Source organism: Pan troglodytes, chromosome 15 (genome assembly GCF_028858775.2).
Source record: "Pan troglodytes isolate AG18354 chromosome 15, NHGRI_mPanTro3-v2.0_pri, whole genome shotgun sequence".
NCBI lineage: Eukaryota > Metazoa > Chordata > Mammalia > Primates > Hominidae > Pan > Pan troglodytes.
The window spans coordinates 71,823,316-71,847,336 of record NC_072413.2 but is presented as its reverse complement, the minus strand read 5'-3'; the positions used below and the strand labels follow the sequence as shown (position 1 = coordinate 71,847,336).

Genomic DNA, 24,021 nt, shown 5'->3' with positions numbered 1-24,021 from the left:
TTATCAAGTGTACTGTGGGGATCTCATCTTTAACAGAGCAACGTACTATGTACATTAGCTACAGGTGTAACGGCAAATACACAATTAAACATTCCTATTCCCAATTCCTTACTCAACAGATTTCCAAAACTGCAATGTAAATCTTTTTTAAAAATTAGTTTCACTAAGATATCGTTCACATACCATACTATTGACTCATTTAAAGAGTACAATTAAAATATCTTTAGTTTATTCAGAGTTGTACAAGCAGAACCACGATCAATTTTACAACATTTCATCACCTCACAAGGAAACCCTGTGCCCATTAACGGTCACTTCCCACTTCTAATGTGTTTACTATGAGCTTAAAGGGCTTCCATACAAGCTTCCCAGTAAGCAACTGGTAGGTACTAAATATTTGTATAATGAATGAATGACACTACAAATGATACCTACATTTTTCTCTAGTCATCTCTTCTGAACTCCAAACCTTCATTTCTAACTGCTTGCTAGGTATCTCCACATGTATATCCAACAGCATCTCAAACCTAACAATGTCCAAAATCCAGATTATTATCTTCCTTACCAAACCTGTTCTTCTTGTATTACCTATTTCAATGATCGCCCAATCTTCCTCCCACTCAGCTGCAAATTCTAGGTCTTTAAATCTCTCTCATTCTCCATTTTTAAATAATTCCCGTGATTCTCTGTTCCCAGAATGTTCTCTGTTCCCTACTGTAATGCCCTGTTTAGGTCTCTCAGTAACTTTCTACTATACTATTAAAACAGGCCTCTAACTGGTCACCCCGCGTTTAAAATTCCTCTTTGCAATACATCCTTTATGCAGCCATTCAAGTTATCTTTCCAAAACAAAGAAATGCTTATGTCACTTCTACTCAAAGTTCAGTGCCTCGGAAAAATTGTCATAGCCCTAAAGGTAAACCCCTTCGTTTACAGAAAAACTCCCCAGAGCTAGAGATTCAGCAACTTGCCAAAAATTAGACATCTACTTAGATGCAAAACGTAAAAAACTAGAACTTAAAACTTCTGACTGCTACTTTAGTTGTCTTTTACTCTGCACCACACTAAGAAAAAACCATGTGCAATTTCTCACTCCCTAACAAAATGCCCGACTTTATTTCCAAATGTTTCTTTTTTTATGTTTCTTTTTTTATTGCAAATATGCTGCGTTGACCTTCGTTCCAACCTAAGTACTAATTCTTAAGTCCCAAGTTAATAATATTTAACTTCCAAATGGTGCCTAAATGCATTTCTGAGCCTCATGATCAAGTGGGATAAACTTTAATAAATTGGATTATCTTGAGAAACTTCAGAAAATAAATTCGACACGAAATGTATGAAGGCCGTAAACAATCCACACACTCCTGCCCCCCGAACTGACAGGCAAAGGAGAAACGGGCGACCCAGCCCAGCCGAGTAGGCAGCTGTCCCTTTTCCAGACCCAGAAAGTAAGTGGTATGAAAGGAGAGGGTAGCTCTGGACTGAAACATTCAGGGCAAGGCCTCCTGGCATCCTCTACCCCACACCACAAAGGCCTCAGAAATAAGGCCCCAAGGTCCGTAGGCAGGCCCCGGCTGCGGGTGCAGTCCAAGAGCCCCCGCCCCGGGGACTCGCTGACTCTGGCTTTCTCAGGACAATCTGTTCCTATATCCCTACCCCCAAAACCAAGCAAAGGAGCAGGAACATCGCCCCTAAAAACCCGCGAGGGGAAGGGCCAAAGCCGCAGGGCTTCAGACTGGCCGCTCCCGGGCCCGCCAGATCCAGGAGGGATGCCCAAGGAGGGCGGTTTCCTCTCTCGGGGCGAACTCGGCCCCAGGCCCCAAGTAGCCGGTACTGGCCCCCGCCCTCTCGGGTACTACCTAACCGAGGAGGGGTGGCCAGGCCCACCTCGGAGCTCACCTTCCAGTTCCGGGAAGCCGGCCGGCCGTAAGTCGGTCCCGAATTCCGTCCACACACAGCGTCTTCCGGCTCCCGCCGGAAGCAGCTCGAGCGCGGGACAGGAAGTTTGGCTGACCCCCCACGCACACACCCACTCGCTCGCCTCAGTGCCGTGTGGCTGCCGCACTGCTCGGGACCCAGACGTCAAGGCTGCTGGCGGGGCCTCCCCAGGCCCGCGACGCAGGGCTCCGCCCCGGACAGGAGGAGCCGCAGCCGCCCCGCTCCCACTCACTCACTCACTCTCGGCCTTCGGGACTCCTATGTCCACGAAGCCCGAAAAAACAGGTCAGCTAATTCGTTGACGTCACTGCCACCCCGCAGTAGCGGAGGGAGTAGTTTTTCCCATCAGCGGAGGCGCTGCAATGGAGGCAAACGAGAAAGAAAAGATCACTGCTTAAACATTTATCAAAGGTCTCCATGGAGAGGACCTTCGAAGTTTCACCGCCCGAGAAAGGAACTTGCAGAATCAAGTTTTGCATTATATACGGGACGGGGTATGCAGTGAGTCTGGGTTCCGTGTTGTAATTAAGATGTAAAGAGCTCTTGGATGTCCCGACTGCGGGCTTGAACACTTGACTTCCAAGCTGGATGCCACCTTGTTAAAGCTTTGTGAGTTTGACTGACTTCTTGAAATTACTTATTTTAAAATATTTGCGTGCGGAAGAATGAGAGACTCAACCGTGGGAATTAAAGGAGTTCTCTTTAAAAAGGCATTTTCAAGGTTAAAGATAAGCCTTGATGACAGGTTTGGGTACACAAATTACTAATGGTGATTTAAAATAAAGGAGAAACATTTCAGAGGAAGATAATTCCACTTTAGAAAAGCAGAGTAGGCCGGACTCCGTGGCTCACGCCTTTAATCCCAGCACTTTGGGAGGCTAAGGTGGGCGGATCACGAGGTCAGGAGATCGAGACCATCCTGGCTAACGCCGTGAAAACCCGTCTCTACTAAAAACACAAAAATTAGCCGGGCGTGGTGGCACGCGCCTGTAATCCTAGCTACTCGGGAGGCTGAGGCAGGAGAATCGCTTGAACCCGGGAGGCGGAGGTTGCAGTGAGCCGAGATCATGCCGCTGCACGCCGGGCGACTGAGCAAGACTCCATCTCAAAAAAAAAAAAGAAAAGAAAAAAGCAGAGTATAAGATGCAATCCAGAGTTGAGGATATTTACTTGGAGGTAAAGGTCCAGTGCTCAAGAAAGAGGTCAGAAATACAGATGGAGATTTGGGAGTTAGCAACATACAGAGAAAAGTGAAACCCCCTCAGGAGATGAAATGGTCCAGGAAAAGTAACAAAAAAGGGCCACTCACGAAAACTGGGGAGGCTGATTACCAACACAGTTTGAATCTACTTATTACAAATGTTGCATACAAAAGTATATTGGCAGTGTGTAGACAATCATAAGCCAAAACATTCAGAAACAATAATCTTCAGTTTTACTGTTCTGCGAGGGTTGAGTACAATTAATAAAACAAACTTTTGAGGTACATCAGTAGTTCCTGAACATTCATGTTTACAAACATTTGTTAATTTGCCCAGTCCTGTCATTTTCTGAAACTGTCTTTGTTGTCAATCTGCTTTTGTTTTTTGAGATGGAATTTCACTCTTGTCGCCCAGGCTGGAGTGCAATGGTGCAAGCTCAGCTCACGGCAACCTCCCCCTCCCAGGTTCAAATGATTCTCCAGCCTCAGCTTCCTGAGTAGCTGGGATTACAGGCGTGTGCCACCACGCCCAGCTAATTTTTGTATTTTTAGAGAGATGGGGTTTCACCGTGTTGGCCAGGCTGGTCTCGAACTCCTGACCTCAAGTGATCTGCCCGCCTCTGCCTCCCAAAGTGCTAGGATTACAGGCTTGAGACATCAGGCCGGGCTGTCAATCTTTTTAATCACCTACAAGTGATGTTTACATCTGTTTGCCCTCTCAATCTTTACAACTTGACAGTATGTGCCTGCTAACCTAAAATAAACATATGCTTTTCTCAATATATATGGAGTTTTTAGGCTATACAGTAAATTATTTGGCAAATACAAAGAGATGATCCTCTGGAGTAAATCTTGTCAACTTAACCAACCTAAGTTATTTATCTTCCCATACTAATCCCAACCCAAAACCGCTGGTCTCCTATCCCAAAAACTGTTACACAAGCTCCGAAACCCCCAATCCTGCCCCCAGTCCCTATGTACACATCATACCATTGTCTCTTTTCAGTCTACAATGTGAAAAAAAGGCCATCTCAATTCTATTTTTACACCAAGTTTCAGTTTAAGAATCATGTAAAACATTTCCAGTTCAACAAATCTTTACTAAGTGCCTCTCAAGCACTCTATTTTATTTTAAGCATTCTATTTTAAATTAATAAAAGTTATTAATATTAATTTTAAAAAACCTATTGTGTATGATTCATTAATGGTTGTATCAGATCATGTAAAACGTTTCCAGTTCAACAAATCTTTACAAAGTGCCTCTCAAGCGTTCTATTTTAAATTAATAAAAGTAATTACTAAAAGTTATTAATTTTTAAAAACCTATTGTGTATGATCCATTAATGATTGTATCAAATCCCCTATGCAACTAAAAATAACACCTATGATCACATTTAAATCAAGAGCTATGTATAGTCTAAGGATTTTTTAACATATCTTTGAAAATATGCAAAATGGAAAAGAAATCTATGATTGCCTTGATGACATTTACAGCAATTACAAAGAGATTTCTTCTGAAATGCAAACTATCTGCTTTCCAATGTTACCTCCTGTCATCATGGACTGGAATGCAGCTGGAAAAAGAGAAAGTAGGTTATCTGAAAAGATAAATGTCACTATCATACTTGTTTCCAAAAGGTACAACATATAAAATTATGTTAAATAACTTTTTCAATGATTTTGAATATTAAGCATAGAAGAAAATGGTCATGAAAAGAAATCTCAAGTAAAAAGTTATACACAAACTAACCCAATTAACATCTTAAAAAAATGTTTTGCCCATACTGGAAAGATTTAATTGGTATCTAACTGGTATGCACATCAATGTTCACTGTTTACAGTATCTGAAGACTAGAGGCAAAAAAAATATGGGAATAAAATGTGAGTGAAGGCCGGGCATGGGGCCTCACGACTGTAATCCCAGCACTTTGGGAGGCCAAGGTGGGTGGATCACTTGAAGTCAGGAGTTTAAGACCAGCCTGACCAACATGGTGAAACCCCATCCATCTCTACTAAAAATACAAAAATCAGCTGGGAGTGGTGGTGTGTGCCTGTAGTCCCAGCTACTCGGGGGGCTAAGGTGGGAGCATCACCTGAACCTGGGAGGTAGAGGCTGCAGTGAGCCATGATCGCACCACTGCACTCCAGCCCGGGTGACACAGCATGGCCCTGTCTCAAAAATTAAAAAAAGGGCTAGGCACTCACACCTGTAAATTCCAGCACTTTGGGAGGCTGAGGCAGAAGGATCATTTGAGGCCAGGAGTTGCCTGGACAATATAGTGAGACCCTGTTTCTATGGAAAATTAAAAAAAAAAAGGCTGGGCATAGTGGCAGGTAATTGTAGTCCCAGCTACTCTGGTGAGAGGATTGCTTGAGCCCATGGGTTCATAAGTTACAGTTAGCTATGATCATGCCACTGCACTCCAGCCTGGGCAACAGAGCAAGATCATCTCTTTAAAAAAAAAAAAAAAAAAAAAAAAAGGGAGGTGAGGGGAGGGAAGGGCAGGGAAGGGGAGGCCAGAGAGGTAGCATTAAAAGATAAAAGACTTTGGCCTGTGCAGTGGCTCACGCCTGTAATCCCAGCACTTTGAGAGGCCGAGGCAGGCAAATCACTTGAATTCAGGAGTTCAAGACCAGCCTGGCCAATATGTTGAAACCCTGTCTCTACTAAAAATACAAAAATTAGCCAGGCATACCAGTGCACGCCTGTAGTCCCAGCTACTTGGTAGACTGAGGCAGGAGAATTGCTTGATCTCGGGAGATGGAGGTTGCAGTGAGCCAAGATCATACCACTGCACTCCAGCCTGGGAGACAGAGCAAGACTCCATCTCAAAAAAAAAAAAAAAAAAAAAAAGCCAGGCGTGGTGGCTCACGCTTGTAATCCCAGCACTTTGGGAGGCCGAGGCAGGCAGATCACGAGGTCAGGAGATCGATACCATCCTGGCTAAGACAGTGAAACCCCGTCTCTACTAAAAATACAAAAAATTAGCCAGGCGTGGTGGCAGGCGCCTGTAGTCCCAGCTACTTGGGAGGCTGAGGCAGAAGAATGGCGTGAGCCTGGAAGGCGGAGCTTGCAGTGAGCTGAGATCATGCCACTACACTCCAGCCTGGCCAACAGAGCAAGACTCCGTCTCAAAAATAAATAAATAAAAATAAAGAGACTTTATCTTTGTGTGCTGAGCATGTGTATATAATAAGTCTACATTCATCTTACCTCCCATGTTTTCCAACCCATTTATTACCGTCTCTTTAATCTGTAAATCAAAATAGCTAGATTTAATAGTCTTTAAACTTCAATGTTTCTATATGATAGTTTCCATACTTACAAAAGGCAGCAATACTATTTAGCACTTTGTCTAAAAATAGATATTCTTTATTTCATGTAGGTAGCCCAGAAAAGCTTCCTATCAATTGATTTTTTAAAGTAATATCCTATTTTCCCGTTGTTTAATCTCTTCAATTAGTAACAGATCACAAGCTATACACTCTAAAACAGAAAAAGAAAAGTACAGAAGCACACAAAGGTACAACTTTGCCTATCATTTGCAGGTTTCAAGAATAGCCTAGGCCAGTCCAGGTGCACTGGTTCACAACTGTAATCCCAGCACTTTGGGAGGCTGGATGGGCAGAACACTTGAGGTCAGGAGTTTGAGACCAGCCTGGCCAACATGGTGAAACCCCATCTCTACTAAAAATACAAAAATTAGCTGAGCGAGTGGCATGTGCCTGTAATCCCAGCTACTCGGGAGGCTGAAGCAGAAGAATCGCTTGAACCTAGGAGGCAGAGGTTGCAGTGAGCCGAGATTGCGCCACTGCACTACAGCCTGGGTGACAAAGTGAGACTCCGTCTCAAAAAAAAAAAAAAAAAAAAAAAATAGCCTAGGCCAGTATGTCTGAAGCCCAGATTAATAACTCCTGATTTTCAATCAACAACTAAGACATACATTAGAATGTCCAGGGAGGACAGGGAAGAAGTATGGTGGTATAAGCATCAGGAGATGCTCACATTATTTTTGAGAAAGCACAGCTTCTAACACATAGTAGCATCCCATAAATATTTGTTAAATTAATAAACATAACAATTTTACATTTGGGGGAAAACCTAATGATTTTGTAATATAATCTATGGAAAGTAAAGCTAAAAAATTTTAGATAAAGGGAATAACAAGGGTTTGTTAATCAGGAGGTTATACTCACCTGGGAGGTAGAGTTAATTTATAATATTCAGCATACTTTTCTTTTGTAGGAATTTTTATAATGAAACTAGTATGTTTGCTATAGTACATTTAAATAATGCAAAATTATATCAAGTAGCAGGAAGAATTATATTGATAAAGAATAGAAGTTCTACCTTTAGCTTTCCTTCTTTAAACCACTGACTCAGCTGTAGAATGCCAGGCTCAAATTTGTCTTTATAATTTAATACCAGAAATCTTTCCCTGCAGTGAGGAAGAAAAGGATAATGATCAGAGAATATAACGGGAGTGGTATTCCAAGATCAAACCATTCCAGAATTCTAATATCTGTTAATCCTTAAAATATTAGGACATAACACATTGAGTCTGATCAGATAGTTTTATGCATAGTTACAGGTGTAAATGTAGACTTCTATTAATAATTTTTGTTGCCGGGCGCAGTGGCTCACGCCTGTAATCCTAACACTTTGGGAGGCGGAGGTGGGATGATCACCTGAGGTCAGGAGTTCAAGACCAGCCTGGCCAACACGGTGAAACCCCCGTCTCTACTAAAAATACAAAAAAATTAGCCGGGCATGGTAGTGAGCGCCTGTAGTCCCAGCTACTCGGGAGGCTGAGACAGGAGAATCGCTTGAACCTGGGAGACGGTGGTTTTAGTGAGCTGCGATCGCGCCACTGTACTCCAGCCTGGGCGGCTGAGCGAGACTCCATCTCAAATAATAATAATTTTTGTCTGCCCAGTATCTACAACCCCATTTGTTAATAGCACTGTGAATTTTTCCTTTGTGGGTAACATCCTTTCTCGACCCTCATGTGACCTAACCCAGGCCAGTCAAAGCCAATAACTATCAGTTTTCAGGTAGCTAGTTAGCCAGAACCTAAATATTGAACCAGCTTAAAAAATGTGTATTTTAAAGGTTTTTTGTTTGTTTGTTTGTTTTGTTTTTTTGAGATGGAGTTTCGTTTTCATTGCCCAGGCTGGATGGAGTGCAGTGGCATGATTTTGGCTCACTGCAACCTCCACCTCCCAGGTTCAAGTGATTCTCCTGCCTCAGCCTCCCAAGTAGCTGGGATTACAGGCGCCCATCACTACACCCGGCTAATTTTTTGTATTTTTAGTAGAGAAGGGGTTTCACCATGTTGGCCAGGCTAGTTTTGAACTCCTGGCCTCAAGCAATCCACCCGTCTCGGCATCCCAAAGTGCTAGGATTACAGGCATAAGCCACTATGCCCGACCTAAAGTTTTATTTAATAAAGAAAAAGTGTCTATGAAGAACAATAGATTTCATACACATCTATGATATTTAAAACCCCATGAACCTGGTAATAAGGGCAAAGAGGAAGAACACACCTTGTGATGTTTCTTTCTTTCTGGATTGCCTCTATAGCAGGGGATAGCGGGGGAGGATAAGGCACATCTTTGTTGTACTGAGAAATTTGACCACACAGGATGATGTGGCTGTTCTCATTCATCTGCACAGAGAAAAATAATGATAAAATATCCCTTTCCTATGTTTACTGATTTTATGGCTGCCATAATGGAAGCCTCCTTGACTATTTAATCCTTTTTGTCAACTAGTTCGATTTTTTTTTTAATTTACCTGTTAGAGGTATTTAAGAATTTTAACTAGCTAGAAATAATTACATTCCAAAGGAACACAGAGGCAAATAAATGGTTGGTAATCAGCAAAAGAATTACATTAGTTGTTGTTGCTACTTATTAGTGGTAGAACTGTATTTTTTTGGATTTAAATAATTTAATAATCTCAACTGCAAATAATTTTAGATGCAGCAAAGGACTATGTAGTGTTAATACCTCATGTTGATATTTTATAATATTGTTAGTAAATATGCATAAATACATGCAGCCTATGAAACCCATTCTCTACGCAAGGTCTGGGGCCATGGCTGTGAGTTGGTCAGTGGTGAGTTAGGGGTCAGAGCTTCAGCATTTCAACAATGCAACTGTAATTTTTCACAAAAATAAACCAAAAGTGAAAAATATAATATTGGTAGCAAATAACTGAAATTGAAGTTCATAGTACAAATCTGCAAGTAAATGGAAGTAGGTATCAGCAAGCTCTTTTGTATCACTTAAATACAATACTGATCATCACATTAAGTCACAATAATCCCTCCAATTTTATAATTTTTTTTCTCAGTATTAGGTAAAAAGATATCACAACATATAAAGTGCAGTATTCAAATTTGTTATAGAAATCAGCAAACAACCTGACTTATCACTGTATCACTGATGTTACCACCAACATTGTCAAAATAAACATCCACTCCAGCTGGGCATGATTCACGGAGCTGTTCTGCCACATTGTCTTTTTTATAATTAATTGCAGCATCAAAGCCCAGTTCTGAGGTCAAGAGGATGCATTTCTCATGTGTTCCACAAATTCCCACCACTCTGGAACAACCTAAGAAATGGCCAATCTAGGGGGGAAATTTGAAGATTAAATGGCTTTATATTGTCACATTTAAATGTAAAAATGTACAAGTATACAAGATATTACAGGTATATGACAGTGTTCATTACAATTAAGGTTAGATTACGCTGCTTTTAATGAAAAGTAATTTGAAACTAAAAGAACTGAGGGCAGACAATGTCATCCTAAAAAAAATTATTAAAATTGAACAAAGGTAGACTTCTGTTCCTCAACTTATGATAGGGATATGTCCCAATAAAACCATCATTAGTTGAAAATATCCTAAGCAAAAAATGCATTTAATATACCTAACCTACTGAACATCATAGCTTAGCCTAGCCTACCTAAAACATGCTCAGAACACTTATGGCTGGGCAAAATCATCTGGCAACACAGTACACCGTAGAGAACCAGTTGTTTACCCTTATGGTCATTGTCAAAATAAACATCCACTCCAGCTGGGCGTGATTCACGGAGTTGTTCAGCCACATACGGTGGCTGACCAGGAGCTACAGCTTGTTGCCGCTGCCCAGCATCTCGAGAGAGTGTCATACTGATATCGCTAGCCTGGGAAAAGACCAAAATTCAAAATTCAAAGTATGGCTTCCACTGAATGCATAGGGCTTTTGCATCATTGTAAAGTAGAACCATCATAAGTTGGGGACCATAGGTAGTTTAAATGTTAAAATCTCACAATTTTTGGCTTTCACTCATTGAAAAATATAAAATCAAAGAATAATAATTAAATTTAAAAAAATAAAATTTCGCAAATTAAATCTGATTTCATAAAAGGAATAAATAATCAGACCCAAAACATCACGTGCAATTCATTATTTTTCAAGCTTGTGGCGAACTAAAATCACAGCTCGGACACAATGTTTGTTTTCAATGGTTTCAACCTATAAAGGCTATTATTTATAAAAGGATGTACTTTTATAAGATTCTTTTTTTGTTTTTTTAAAGAAACAGGGTCTGTCACCCAGGCTGGAGTACAGTGGTGCAATCATAGCTCACTGTAACTTCGAACTCCTGGGCTGAAGTACTCTTCCTGCCTCAGCCTCTCAAGTAGTTAGGACAACAGGCGTGCCACCACGCTGGGCTAATTTATTTACTGAAGAGTCTTACTATGTTGCCCAGGCTGGTCTTGAGCTCCTTTCCTCAAGTAATCCTGCCAAGTTGGCCTCCCAAAGCACTGGGATTGCAGGCATGAGCCACTGTGCCAGGCCGACTTCATAAAATTCTATCAAAATGTTTACACTTCTAGAATTCAATAAGTGGTTTCTTATTTGAGGATATTAATTTAAAATGTGAGTTTGACTTTTAATTCATGCAATTCCAAACAGCTTCTCTATCATTCTCTTCCTTATAATAATGAAAGCAAAGCTTTAGCATTTACTATATCTCCTTTTGGTTAACAGAGAATAAGACACTAAAATCTACATTTTTCATACTGTTAGTAAGAGAGTCTAAGTAGGTAAAAAAAAAAAAACCATTTCTACAAGAAACGTGTGAAAGTCATTATAAATTTATTCAATTTTGGCTGGGCGTGGTAGCTCACACCTATAATCCCAGAACTTTGGGAGGCCGAAGCAGGTGGATCTCTTGAGGCCAGGAGTTCGAGAACAGCCTGGCCAACATGGCAAAACCCCATCTCTACTAAAAATACAAAAATTAGCCAGGTGTGATGGCACATACCTGTAGTCCCAGCTACTCTAGAGGCTAAGGCATGAGAATCTCTTGAACCCAGGAGGCGGAGGTTGCAGTGAGCCAAGATTGCGCCACTGCACTCCAGCCTGGAGACTTTGTCTCAAAAAAGAAAAAAAAAATTTATCCAATTTTATATTTTTAATGGTATACATATATCCGGAATTTCAATTATGAATTATAACAATCGTCAAATAATCAGAAAATCAAATAATTCTCAGAAAGTTTACCTGCCCAGCCACAGATCCACAGGCACCTGCGGCCCCACTGACAACCATTGTCTTATTAGATCCAGCAGTTATATGACCTTTTTCCTGTATCCCAATCAAGGAAGTCAAACCAGGCATACCTATAGCTCCAAGAAAATATGAAAGGTGTCCATCCACAAGTTGTGGGTCTACCTAAAATAAAATATATACCCTTTAAAAATAATACTAGGAATTCCTGTTTTGAGACAACAAAGTAGAGACAACGTGTTATGGACTGAATTGCGTCCCCACAACATTTATATAGTAAAGCCCTAAGCCCCAGTGTGACTTTATTTGGAGATAGGGACTTAAAGGAGACATTTAGGATTGAATGAGGACATAAAGGTGGGGTCCTAGTCCAACAAGACTTGTGTCCAGGCCGGGCACAGTGGCTCACATCTGTAATCCCAGCACTTTGGGAGACTGAGGCAGGCGGATCACCTGAGACCAGGAGTTCGAGACCAGCCTAGCCAACATGGCGAAACCCCATCTCTACTAAAAATACAAAAAATTAGCAAGGCATGGTGGCATGCGCCTGTAATCCCAGCTACTCAGGAGGCTGAGGCAGGAGAATCGCTTGAACCCAGGAGGTTGCAGTGAGCTGAGATCATGCCACTGCACTCCAGCCTGGGCGACAGAGTTAGACTTCATCTCAAAAAAAAAAAAAAAAAAAGGGACTTATGTCCTTAGAAGAAGAAGAAACAAGATCTATCTCTCTGCACACCTACAGAGGAAAGACTGCCTGAGGACACAGCAAGAAGGCGGCCATCTGCAATCCAGGAGGAGGGGCCTCACCAGAAACCAAATTTTCCAGAACTCTGATCTTGGACTTCTAGCTTCCAGAACTGTGAGAAAATAAATTTCTGTTGTTTAAACCACCCAGCCTGTAGTATTCTGTTATGGCAGTCCATCAGTATAATAAATAACCCAATATGGTTTATAGAAGAGTAAACCATTCATCAGTCTTGCTAAAATTCTATACTTTATTTGTAAAGAGTAAAAAACGGTATTACTTCTCTTTATATTAAAGAAACTTTAAGGCCGGGTGCGGTGGCTCACGCCTGTAATCCCAGTACTTAAGGAGGCTGAGGTGGGTGGATCATGTGGTCAGGAGTTCAAGACCAGCCTGGCCAAAATGGTGAAACCCCGTCTCTACTAAAAATACAAAAAATTAGCCAGGTGTGGTGGTGGGTGCCCAAAACCCAGCTACTCAGGAGGCTGAGGCAGAGAATTGTTTGAACCTGGGAGGTGGAGGTTACAGTGAGCCAAGACTGTGCCACTGCACTCCAGCCTGGGCGACAAAGCAAGACTCCATCTCAAAAAAAAAAAAAAAAAAGAAACTTTTAAAAAAATTCCCATGTAAGAGACAAAATATTCTTTCTTGTTAATGCCCCAAGTATGGAAAAAAAAAAAAAAAAGGAAATGCTTAACAGAAAAATACTTGGCAACAATGGAAGATCTTTAAGTCTCTGAGCAATTCCAACATAAACATGTACCTATAAATATCAACTCAGGCCGGGTACAGTGGCTCATGCCTGTAATCCCAGCACTTTGGGAGGCCAAGGCGGGTGGATCATGAGGTCAGGCGTTCAACACCACCCTGGCCAAGATGCTGAAATCCCATCTCTACTAAAAATACAAAAATTAGCCAGCCATGGTGGTAGGCGCCTGTAATCCCAGCTACCCAGGTGGCTGAGGCAGGAGAATCGCTTGAACCCAGGTGGCAGAGGTTGAAGTGAGCCGAGATCGCGCCACTGCGCTCCAGCCTGGGCAACAGAGCAAGACTCTGTCTTGAAAAAAAAAAAAAATCAACTCAAACTCCAACAGTTCTCATTACTAATGCTTAAAATGTACCATTAAGGCTGGGCACAGTGGTTCACACCTGTAATCCCAGCACTTTGTGGGGCTGAGGCGGGAGGATCGGTTGAGGCCAGGAGTTCAAGACCAGCCTGGGCAACATGGTGAGACTCTTGTTTCTACAACAAGTTTAATAAAAATGGCTGGGTGCAGTGACTCACGCCTGTAATCCCAGCACTTTGGGAGACCAAGGCAGACAGATCACTTGAGGTCAGGAGTTTGAGAACAGCCTGGCCAACATGGCAAAACCCCATCTCTACTAAAAATACAAAAAATTAGCTGGGCGTGGTGGTGCACACCTGTAATCCCAGCTACTCGGGAGACTGAGGTGGGAAGATCACTTGAACCCAGGAGGCAGAGGTTGCAGTGAGCCAAGATCACTCCAGCCTGGGTGACAGAGTGAGACGCCGTCTCTAAATAAATAAAGTCATTAGCAGACCCAGTCAGGCTATTACCTATTCTTTTGGCAGCTGCTCTGAAACAACTTTTATTACCTGAGAGACTTTATCTACAATAAGATAACCTTTGTTTACCATGCAATTCCTCCCCTTTCCCTTTTTGTTGCCATTTCCCCCAAAAGCCTCAAGCCCTATTCCTTTAGCTATAAAAACTTCAAGCTCACACCTGTAATCTCAGCACTTTGGGAGGCTGAGGTGGGAGGATTGCTTGAGCCTAGGAGTTTGAGACCAGCCGGGGCAACACAGTGACAACCCATCTCTAAAACAAACAAACAAGCAAAGAAACAAACAAAAAAAACCTTCAACCATCTGGTCCCTCCTTTGAGTCTCCTATTCTTCTGTGAGGCTCCAGTGCACATACATGAATTAAAATGGTTTTTCTCCTGTTAATCTGTTTATTGTCAGTTTATTTTAGCAGGCTCAATTATCAAACCTTCAGAAGGGCAATTTAAACTTCCCTACACAGCTAACAGTGGAAAAGGAACAAAGGCTTTCCACATTTTGGCAGCTAGCTAAAAGAAAATATATGCTTTTATTTTTCCCTGATTACAAACACAACTGAATATCAAATGCACAAAGTAAGAATTATACGGGGAAAAAAAATCAGATACGTTCATATATATATCACCTTTTCAAGGCTATTTCCATCCAGAATAACCTTGGTTTGCCAGGGCCAATAGAAAGAAGTCACAAAATCGCCTTTAGTCAAATTTGTGTGTTTGCTTTCTTCTATAATTCCAATACCTCCACCATCAACGACTTGAGATAGCTGCCAAGGTGTTATATAATCAGTGCCAGTGTCTTCATTCATTCTACAACGCTGAAAAAAGAAAACATTCAGATAATTTTATCCAATAATGTCAAACCACTCTACTAATTTACCCAATGACTAAAAGTATATAATGAGTAATATATTGCATACAATACACAAAAATCAACTCAAAATACATTCAAGACTTAAACATAAGACCTGAAACAACATAGTGACTATAGTTAATAACAATGTATTATATGCTTGAAAATTGCCACTGGCTGGGAACAGTGGCTAACAATGTATTGTATACTTGAAAATTGTCACTGGCTGGGAACGGTGGCTCAGGCCTATAATCCTAGCACTTTGTGAGGCTGAGGCGGGCAGATCACTTGAGGTCAGGAGTTCAAGAACAGCCTGGCCAACATGGTGAAACCTCATCTCTACAAAAATACAAAAATTAGCCAGGCATGATGGCGGGTGCCTGTAATCCCAGCTACTCAGGAGGCTGAGGCAGAAGAATCACTTGAACTCGGGAGGTGGAGGTTGCAGTGAGCCAAGATTGCACCACTGTACTCCATCCAGCCTGGGCAACAAGAGCGAAACTCCGTCTCAAAAAAAAAAAGAAAAGAAAAGAAAAAAAGAAACTTGCCATGAGGGTAGATTCTAAGTGTTCTCACCACAAACAATAAGTATGTGATATAATCCATGTTAATTAGCATGTTAGCATGATATAGCCACTGCACAATATAAACATATTTCTTTTTTCTTTTTCTTTTTTTTGACATGGAGTTTCGCTCTCTTTGCCCAGGCTGGAGTACAATGATGCGATCTAGGCTCACTGCAACCTCTGCCTCCTGGGTTCAAGCGATTCTCCTGCCTCAGCCTCCCGAGTAGCTGGGATTAGAGGCATGTGCCACCATGCCTGGCTACTTTTGTATTTTTAGTAGAGATGTGGTTTCTCCATGTTGGTCAGGCTGGTCTCGAACTCCCAACCTCAGGTGTACCGCCCGCAGCCTCTCAAAGTGCTGGGATTACTGGCATGAGCCACCACGCCTGGCCTGTAAACATTTCAAAACATCATGTTGTACACCATTAAAAAAATTTTTTTTTTTTTTTGAGATGGAGTCTGTCACCCAGGCTGGAGTGTAGTGGTATGATCTGGGCTCAGTGCAACCTCCACTTCCTGGGTTCAAGCGATTCTTCTGCCTCAGCCTCCCGCATAGCTGGGACTACAGGCACGCACCACCACACCTGGCTAATTTTTGTATTTTTAGTAGAGACGGAGTTTCGCCATATTGGCCAGGCTGGTCTCGAACTCCTGACCTCGTTGATCCGCTGGCCTTGGCCTCCCAAACTGCTGGGATTACAGGTGTGAGCCACCATGCCTGGCAACAATTTTTATTTGTCAATAAATTTGTTTTTAAATAAAAAATTAAAAAACTGAGGTGACAGTTGCAAAGCTCTGTGAGTATTCCAAAATTCACTGAATTGTACATTTAAATGCATGAAATGTATGCTAGTGAATAAAGCTAAAAATTTAAAAGAATTACTTAAGGAAATTGAAGTAATATTATACACATTATACTAGCAAAAAATAATACAAAATAGTGTTTTGATGGTTTCAAAGGATTGTGGCCAATTAGGTTACACTCACATGTTGCTGATATTATAAAATTATTTTTTATGGAAAACAAACTAGCAACATATACACCATAAAACTTGATTTCTTTTGGGCTAGCAATTCTGTCTCCCCAGTGGAAATAACCCAAAAAGAAGTGAAGTAATTTTTATACAGTTGCTCATCCCAACTTCAGACCAAGTACGCTCCCTATTTCATGCCCCCTAACCTCAGATAAGTGCTCTCTTCACCCCTCAAAGACAGAATGTCACAATGGGACCGCACCCTATCTCAAGAGGAAGGCTAACAACTTCTCTTGGTAGCAGTCAAGGCTCTCTTCCTCTGTGGCTCACTCTTGCCTCTATCATGAAATCCAAAATGTAGAGGACCACAGCACGGACCAGGAAATGGAAAACATGGAAGGACACCTGATTAAGGGGTCCCATGTGGTTCGGTGTACCCAGGTAAAACGGGTAAAAGAAGAAACAGAGAACTGATGCAGAAGCTTCTGTAAGAATACATTTGCTTCTGCTTGTGTGCCACCTCCCACGTATTCCTTAAAAGCAAGTGCAGCCATAGACACTGGCCAGACCAAGGGCACTTAAACACAGCTAGTAGGAAAAATGGAAATAAGCTCTCTGAGATATAGAAAAAAAATCTACTTTTTCCTCCTTTCACTCACCACTCAACACTTCTAAAAACAGATGTGGAGGGGTATTTCCCCATACACCAACCAAGCAATTCTGCAGAGGACATCAACTGGGTGTCCCCTAATTCCATTCAGTTCAACTGTGACACTATCTACCTGGATATAGTGTCAGGTCCCACAGATTAAAGGCTCAGTCCCACAAGACTGCACCTACTTCAGATGCCAATCTCAAGCCCTAGGTTATGGTCTGTGCTTCTGACAAACTGGCTATAAATCAGGGTCCCCACTCTACCCTCTCCTTTGGTTTAATTTGCTAGAGCACCTCACAGAAGTCAGAGAAATACTTTACTTACATTTACTGTTTATTATAAAGGATATTACAAAGGATATAGATGAATAGCCAAATAAAAATAATAAAAATTTTTTAAAAAGACAAAAAAAGAACAAAAACTAAAAAAAAAAAAAAAAAAAAAAAGATGAACAGCCAAATAGAAGAGATGCATGGGGTAAGTTATATGGGAAAAGGCGTGGAGTTTCCACACCCTCTCCAGGTGCACCACCCTACAGGAATCACCATGTGTTCAGCTATTTGGAAACTCCTCAATCAGGTCCTTTTGGGTTTTGATGAAGGCGTCATTATATAGACATGATTGATTAAACCACTGGCCATTGGTGATAAACTCAACCTTCACCTGCTGTCCCCTACCTGGAGGTAAGGTGGTAGGAATAAAAGTTCCAACCCTCTGATCATATGGTTGGTTGCCTTGGTAACCAGCCCCCATCCTGAGGCTATCCAGGAGCTCCCAACCACTTGTCATCTCATTAGAATACAAAAAGACACCTTGGAGATTCCAAGGGCTTTAGGAATTGTGTGCCAGCAAAGAGCAAGAAGACCAAATATTTCCTATTATAAATCAGGATATCACACAAGTAATTCCCTATTGCTAAACAAATGATGTCAACAGAACAGAATGTTATTAACCACTAAAATAATAATATTTGAACTAGTTTTTCCATATAAAGTCACTTAAAGACTATGAAAGCACATCTATAAACCCACCACTTTGGGAGGCTGAGGCAGGAGGATCCCTTGAGGCCAGGACTTTGAGACCAGACTGGCCAACATAGTAAGACACTCCTCTCTATCAAATGAAAATAAAAATTTTAAAAAGAATAAAAAGAATATGAAAGCCAAGTTGTATATGCACATTAAGGATAATCATGTAAAATACTGTGTACACATAATGATTAATTTTAGTTGTGAATTTGGAATGATATAAAATCTCAATTATTTAATGTTTGTTAGACTCCCTTTTCCCTTTTAAAGCTGCTTAAGAGGTCTGGTGTGGTGGCTCATGTCTGTAATCCCAGCACTCTGGGAGGCCAAGGCGGGCAGATCACCTGAGGTCAGGAGTTTGAGACCAGCCTGGCCAACATGGCGAAACCCTGTCTCTACTAAAAATATAAAAATTAGCTGGGCGTGGTGGTGCACGCCTGTAATCCCAGCTACTCAGAAGGCTGAGGCAGGAGAATCACTTGAACCCAGGAGGCAGAGGTGGCAGTGAGCCGAGATTGTGCCACTGCACAGAGCAAGACTCTATCTCAAAAAAAAAAAAAAAAAAAAAAAAGGTTGCTTAAGATTTTTCTATTTTTTAGAGTTGGGGTCTTGCGTTGCTGCCCAAGCTGGACTTGAACTCATGGCTTCAAGCCATCCTCCCACCTCAAGTCTCCCAAATAGCTGGAATTATAGGCCCAAGCCACCATGCCCAGCTGATTCTTTTTTTTTTTTCTCTCTGAGACGGAGTCTCTCTCTGTCACTCAGGCTGGAGTGCAGTGGAATGGCACAATCTCAGCTCAATGCAACCTCCGCCTCCCCGGCTCAAGCGATTCTCCTGCCTCAGCGTCCTGAGTAGCTGAGATAACAGGCACATGCCACCACGCCTGGCTAATTTTTGTAGTTTTCGTAGAGACGGTGTTTCACCATGTTGGCCAGGCTGGTCTCAAACTCCTGACCTCAAGTGATCCGCCCGCCTCAGCCTCCCAAAATGCTGGGATTACCAGCATGAGCCACCTCGCCCAGCCTGATTATTTTTTTTAAAGGAATGATGCATAGACAATGTCTAGTGAAAGTATCCCAAAGTGATTTTTCTTCCTTCCTTTATGCAATTAACATTTAATAAACATTATGCTAGTCACTGGAGATACAGTGATAAATACGAACTTTGTTTTCATAAACTTTTTTTTTTTTTTTTTTTTTGAGGCACGGTCTCACTCTGTTGCCCAGGCTGGAGTGCAGTGGCATGATCACAGCTCACTACAGCTTCGACCTCCTGGGCTCAAGTGATCCTCTCACTTCCCGGGCTCAAGTGATCCTCCCACCTCCCGGGCTCAAGTGATCCTCCCACCTCAGCCTCCAGAGTGGCTGGTGCACCTTAACACTCACCTAATTTCCTTTTTTTGGTATTGATGGCATCTTTCTGTGTTGCCCAGGATGGTTTCAAACTCCTGGGGTCAAGTGATCCTCCTGCCTCAGCCTCCCAATGTGCTGGGATTATAAGTATGAGCCATGGCACCCAGCCCATAAGCTTACTTTTTACTAAGGAAGACAGATAATCTAATAACTACACAAATGTAATTATTACTTTCAATTGGGATAAATGCTGAATGTCGAGGAAAATATCAAAGAGAGGTCTGGACTAGTCTGAGGGTTCAGGGTGATTTACCAAAGGAAATCTCTTTAAAGCAGGCATCTAGGGAATAACAGGGATTACCAGGTAAAGGGAAAGGAGTGGGAAGAGGCTTTTAGATAGAGGGCCAACATGTATGAAGGCTTGCTTTAATATGTACCTGGGACTCTGTTTTAACCAGGTATGGTAAAATGATAGATACGAAGACAACTGCCTTGAAAGAAGAATTTCTTACAGTTGCCAAGAGGGGAGGGCACAATATGCCAAGAAGGGTCGCATGGGGAAGCACAAGAGTTGGTCAAGAGGGCAAAGGAGCAAGGAAGAGCATGGCCCAGAGTCTTCTTTTTTTTTTTTAAGGAAGAAGTATCTTTGGTTTCCACAGGAAAGAACGGGCAAGGCAGGGTAGGTAACCTTGAGTATATTACATGACAGCTTTAATAATGTCAGAGGGCTCTGATATACAGGGGTGGTTCTTAAGTTGTGCAGCATCTGGCCCTGAGGTGATTTAAGGCAGGGGAGTGTGAGTTAGATAGAGGAGGAGTTTAGGGATATGGGCTTTGAACTGGTTGGTTTGTATATGAATGGCAAGACTCAAATGCAAGTTGTTATCTCTAAAAATAAGCAAATCCCGCTAGGGACAGTTACTCTAGGATTCACAAGCCCCCTAAGATGTCAAAACATCCTAAAATACACTAAATTAAAAACATGATTCATACAAAGATTAAGCAGAAGGGGGCACTGATGTGTTACAAAAGACAGACATCCACTGAGGCAACAGTGTGAGGGTAATTGGCAGGCTTCTCTGAGCCTGGACAGGTAAAGGAGTCAGGTTATGTAGCTTCTTTTTTTTTTTGAGACAGAGTCTTGCTCTGTTGCCCAGGCTGGAGTGCAGTGGCGTGATCTCGGCTCACTGCAACCTCGGCCTCCCGGGCTCAAGTGATTTTCCTGCCTCAGCCTCCCAAGTAGCTGGGACTACAGGCATGTGCCACCACGCCTGGCTAATTTTTTTGTATTTTTAGTAGAGACGGGGTTTCACTATGTTGGCCAGGCTGGTGTCAAACTCCTGACCTCAGGTTATCCACCCACTTCGGCCTCCCAAAGTGCTGGGATTACAAGCGTGAGCCACCGCGCCTGGCCCAGGTTATGTAGCTTCTTAGACCATGTCAAGGCTGATTGGTCTCAATTCCAAAACTAATGGGAAGCCATTAAACCACTTTAAGCAAGGTGACACAATTAGTTGCTGTTATAAAAAGAATCACTCTGGCACTCTGGCTGCAGTGTGAAAAATGGCTTAAAGGGGAAAAGTGTGTATGCAAGGGTATCTACCCCATTAGGAAAGAAACAATGGTGATTCAGACTAGGTAGACTTCCCTGGAATTACTAAGACATGGACTGAATTGAGAGGTATTTAGGAGGTGGGATCCACAGGACCTGGTAGAGGCAAAATTCTCAAGACTGTGCTTTCTAGCATGAAATGAGTAAGTAGACAAAATATTTACTTCCCTGGAGGAAAAAGAGGTTTTTTGGTTTTTGTTTTTGCTTTGAAGTTGGGAGTGTTCGAAGTGAAAATCATTAATTCAATTTATATTATAATCCTAGTTGTTCCATCATTTTTCCTCCCCTAAAATCTTTTTTTTTTTTAAAGACAGAAATTAATGAACACCCAAATAAGTAGAAAGACATCATGCATTCATGGATCAGTGTATTAGGATATTGTTTTCATCAGAATTCTCCAGAGAAACAGAACCAACAGGATACATACATATCTATGAAGAGATTTATTATAAGGTATTGGCTCATGCAGTTAGAGAGGCTGAGAAGTCCCATTATCTGCCATCTGCAAGCTGAAGACTCAGAAAAGCCAGCAGTGTGGTTCCAGTGAATGAGAGCAGGTAAGCTGGCAGTAGAGATTCTAGTCCAGATCTGAAGGCCTGAGAACCAGGAACTCCGAGGACAGGAGAAGAATGATGCTCCAGCTTAAGCAGTCAGAGTTAGTTCAACCTTCTTCTTCTTTTTTTTTTTTTTTTCTTTTGAGACAGAGTCTTGCTCTGTCACACAGGCTGGAGTGCAATGCCACGATCTTGGCTTACTGCAATCTCCGCCTCCCGGGTTCAAACAATTCTCTTGCCTCGGCTTCCTGAGTAGCTGGGATTACAGGTGCCTGCCACCACACCCGGCTAATTTTTGTATTCTTAGTAGAGACGGGGTTTCACCACGTTGGCCAGGCTGGTCCTGAACGTCTGACCTCAGGTGATCTGCCCGCCTCAGCCTCCCAAAGTGCTGGGATTACAGGTGTGAGACACCGCACCCAGCAACCTTCTTCTACATTTTGTTCTCCTTAGGCCCTCAATGGACTGGATGATGCCCACCCACATTAGAGAAGGACATCTGCTTTATTCAGTCCACCAATCCAAAAGCTAATCTCTTCTAGAAACACCCTTGCAGACACACCCAGAAATAACGTTCAACCAGCTATTTAGACATCCCATGGCCTAGTTAAGTGGACACATAAAATGAACCATCACAGAAGACAATACTCCCCAAATTGATCTACAGACTCAAAGCAATCCCTATCAAAATCCCTATCAAAATCTTCTGTGCAGAAACTGACAAGCTGGTTCTAAAGTTCATATGAAAATTCATGGGACCCAGAAGAGCCAAAACAATCTTAAAAAAGAAAAACAGGCCAGGTGGGGTGGCTCACACCTGTAATCCCAGCACTTTGGGAGGCTGAGGCGGGCGGATCACGAGGTTAGGAGATCAAGACCATCCTGGCCAACATGGTGAAACCCTGTCTCTACTAAAATACAAAAAATTGTTCAGGCATAGTAGCTCATGCCTGTAATCCCAGCACTTTCGGAGGCCGAGGTGGGTGGATCACCTGAAGGTCAGGAGTTCAAGACCCACCTGGCCAATATGGTGAAACCCCGTCTCTGCTAAAAATACAAAATATTAGCCAGGTGTGGTGGTGGGTGCCTGTAGTCCCAGCTACTCAGGAGGCTGAGGCAGGGGAATCACTTGAACCCGGGAAGTGGAGGTTGCAGTGAGCCAAGATAGCGCCACTGCACTCCAGACTGGCGACAGAGCAAGACTCCATCTCAAAAAAAAAAAACAGAAAAACAGATTGGAAGACTCACACTTGCTCATTTCAAAACTTATTACAAAGCTACAGTAATTAAGAGAGTGAGGTACTAGCATGACAGATATACAGATAGATAGAATAGAGTTGAAAGTCCAGAAATAAACCCTCATATTTATGGTCAGTTGGTTTTCAACAAGAGTACTAAGACAAACCAATGAGGAAAGAATTATCTTTTCAACAAACAGTGCTGGTTCATGTCCCTTCGTGGTCAAATATTTCTGGTCTCTCTTAAAAAAAAAAAAGTGCTGACACGACTGTATATTCACTTGCAAAAGAGTGAAGTTAGGTCAGGTGTGGTGGCTTGCACTTATCATCCCAGTTACTTGGGAGTCTGAGACAGGAGAATCACTTGAGCCCAGGGAGTTTGAGATTGTAAAAAAGAATGAGTTGGGCCCTGTGATGGATAATTTTAGGTGTCAACTTGACTGGATAGAGGGATGCCTAGATGGCTTGTGAAGCATTGTTTCTGGATATGTCCTTGAGGGTGTTTTCAGAGGTAACTAGCATGTGAGTCTGTGGACTATGTGGTGAAGATCTGCCCTCAATGTGGGTGGGCACCATCCATTCAACAAGGAGCCCAGATGGAACAAAAAAGCAGGTGAAGGACAAATTCTGTCTCTCTCCTGCAAAGCAGGACACCCTTCTTCTCCTGCCCTCTGACATAAGAACTCCAGATTCTTCAGCCTTTGTACTCTGAGACTGCACCCATGGCTTCCTGGGCTCTCAGGCCTTGGGACTGACAAGTATACCAATGGCTTCCTTGGTTGTCGGGCCTTCCAGCTTGGACTGAGCCATGCTACCAGCTTCTCTGGTTCTCCAGTTTGTAGACAGCCTATCATGGGAACTCTCAGCTTCCATAATCTTGTGAGCCAATTCCTCTTATAAGTCCCCTCTCATATATATGTGTGTGCATGTCTGTGGGTGCATGCCTATGTGTGTGTTTGTGTTTCTGTCTCTCTAAAGAATCTTGATTAATACAGACCCCTTCCTCATACGCATACACAGAGTTTAACCCAAAATGTGTTACTGACTTAAATGTTAGAGCAAAACTATAAAACTCTTAGCAGAAAATATACGACTAAATCTTCATGACCTTAAGTGAGGCAAAGCCTTCTTAGATATGAGTCTGAAAGT

The 24,021-nt window shown here is 42.2% G+C and overlaps 2 protein-coding genes across 19 annotated transcripts in view; both read right to left on the bottom strand.

The window, feature by feature from the left end:
* ZNF410 (zinc finger protein 410) overlaps nt 1–2,120 on the bottom strand; it is a 45,881-nt gene extending 43,761 nt beyond the window's left edge. Inside the window, exon 1 of one of the 3 annotated variants that reach the window (XM_063792685.1) lies at nt 1,900–2,120. The gene's annotated coding sequence lies outside the window, so the exon portion shown is untranslated. The remainder of the gene's footprint in view (nt 1–1,899) is intronic. The other 2 variants (XM_063792684.1, NM_001246558.1) reach the window with 2 other exon arrangements.
* Nucleotides 1,900–24,021, bottom strand: part of PTGR2 (prostaglandin reductase 2) — a 35,245-nt gene continuing 13,123 nt past the window's right edge. For 6 of the 16 annotated variants that reach the window (XM_001154481.7, XM_001154544.7, XM_054666702.2 and 3 more), the window contains 7 exons: nt 14,666–14,857; nt 11,705–11,875; nt 9,568–9,777; nt 8,687–8,808; nt 7,491–7,578; nt 6,354–6,393; nt 3,351–4,713 (listed from right to left, as the gene is read on the bottom strand). In XM_001154481.7, the coding sequence (XP_001154481.1) occupies nt 4,637–4,713; nt 6,354–6,393; nt 7,491–7,578; nt 8,687–8,808; nt 9,568–9,777; nt 11,705–11,875; nt 14,666–14,857 (900 nt within the window). In that variant the 3' untranslated portion in view covers nt 3,351–4,636. Of the gene's footprint in view, nt 3,043–3,350; nt 4,714–6,075; nt 6,394–7,490; nt 7,579–8,686; nt 8,809–9,567; nt 9,778–11,704; nt 11,876–14,665; nt 14,858–24,021 lie in introns of those variants that run through there. The other 10 variants (XM_054666704.1, XM_063793705.1, XM_054666705.2 and 7 more) reach the window with 5 other exon arrangements.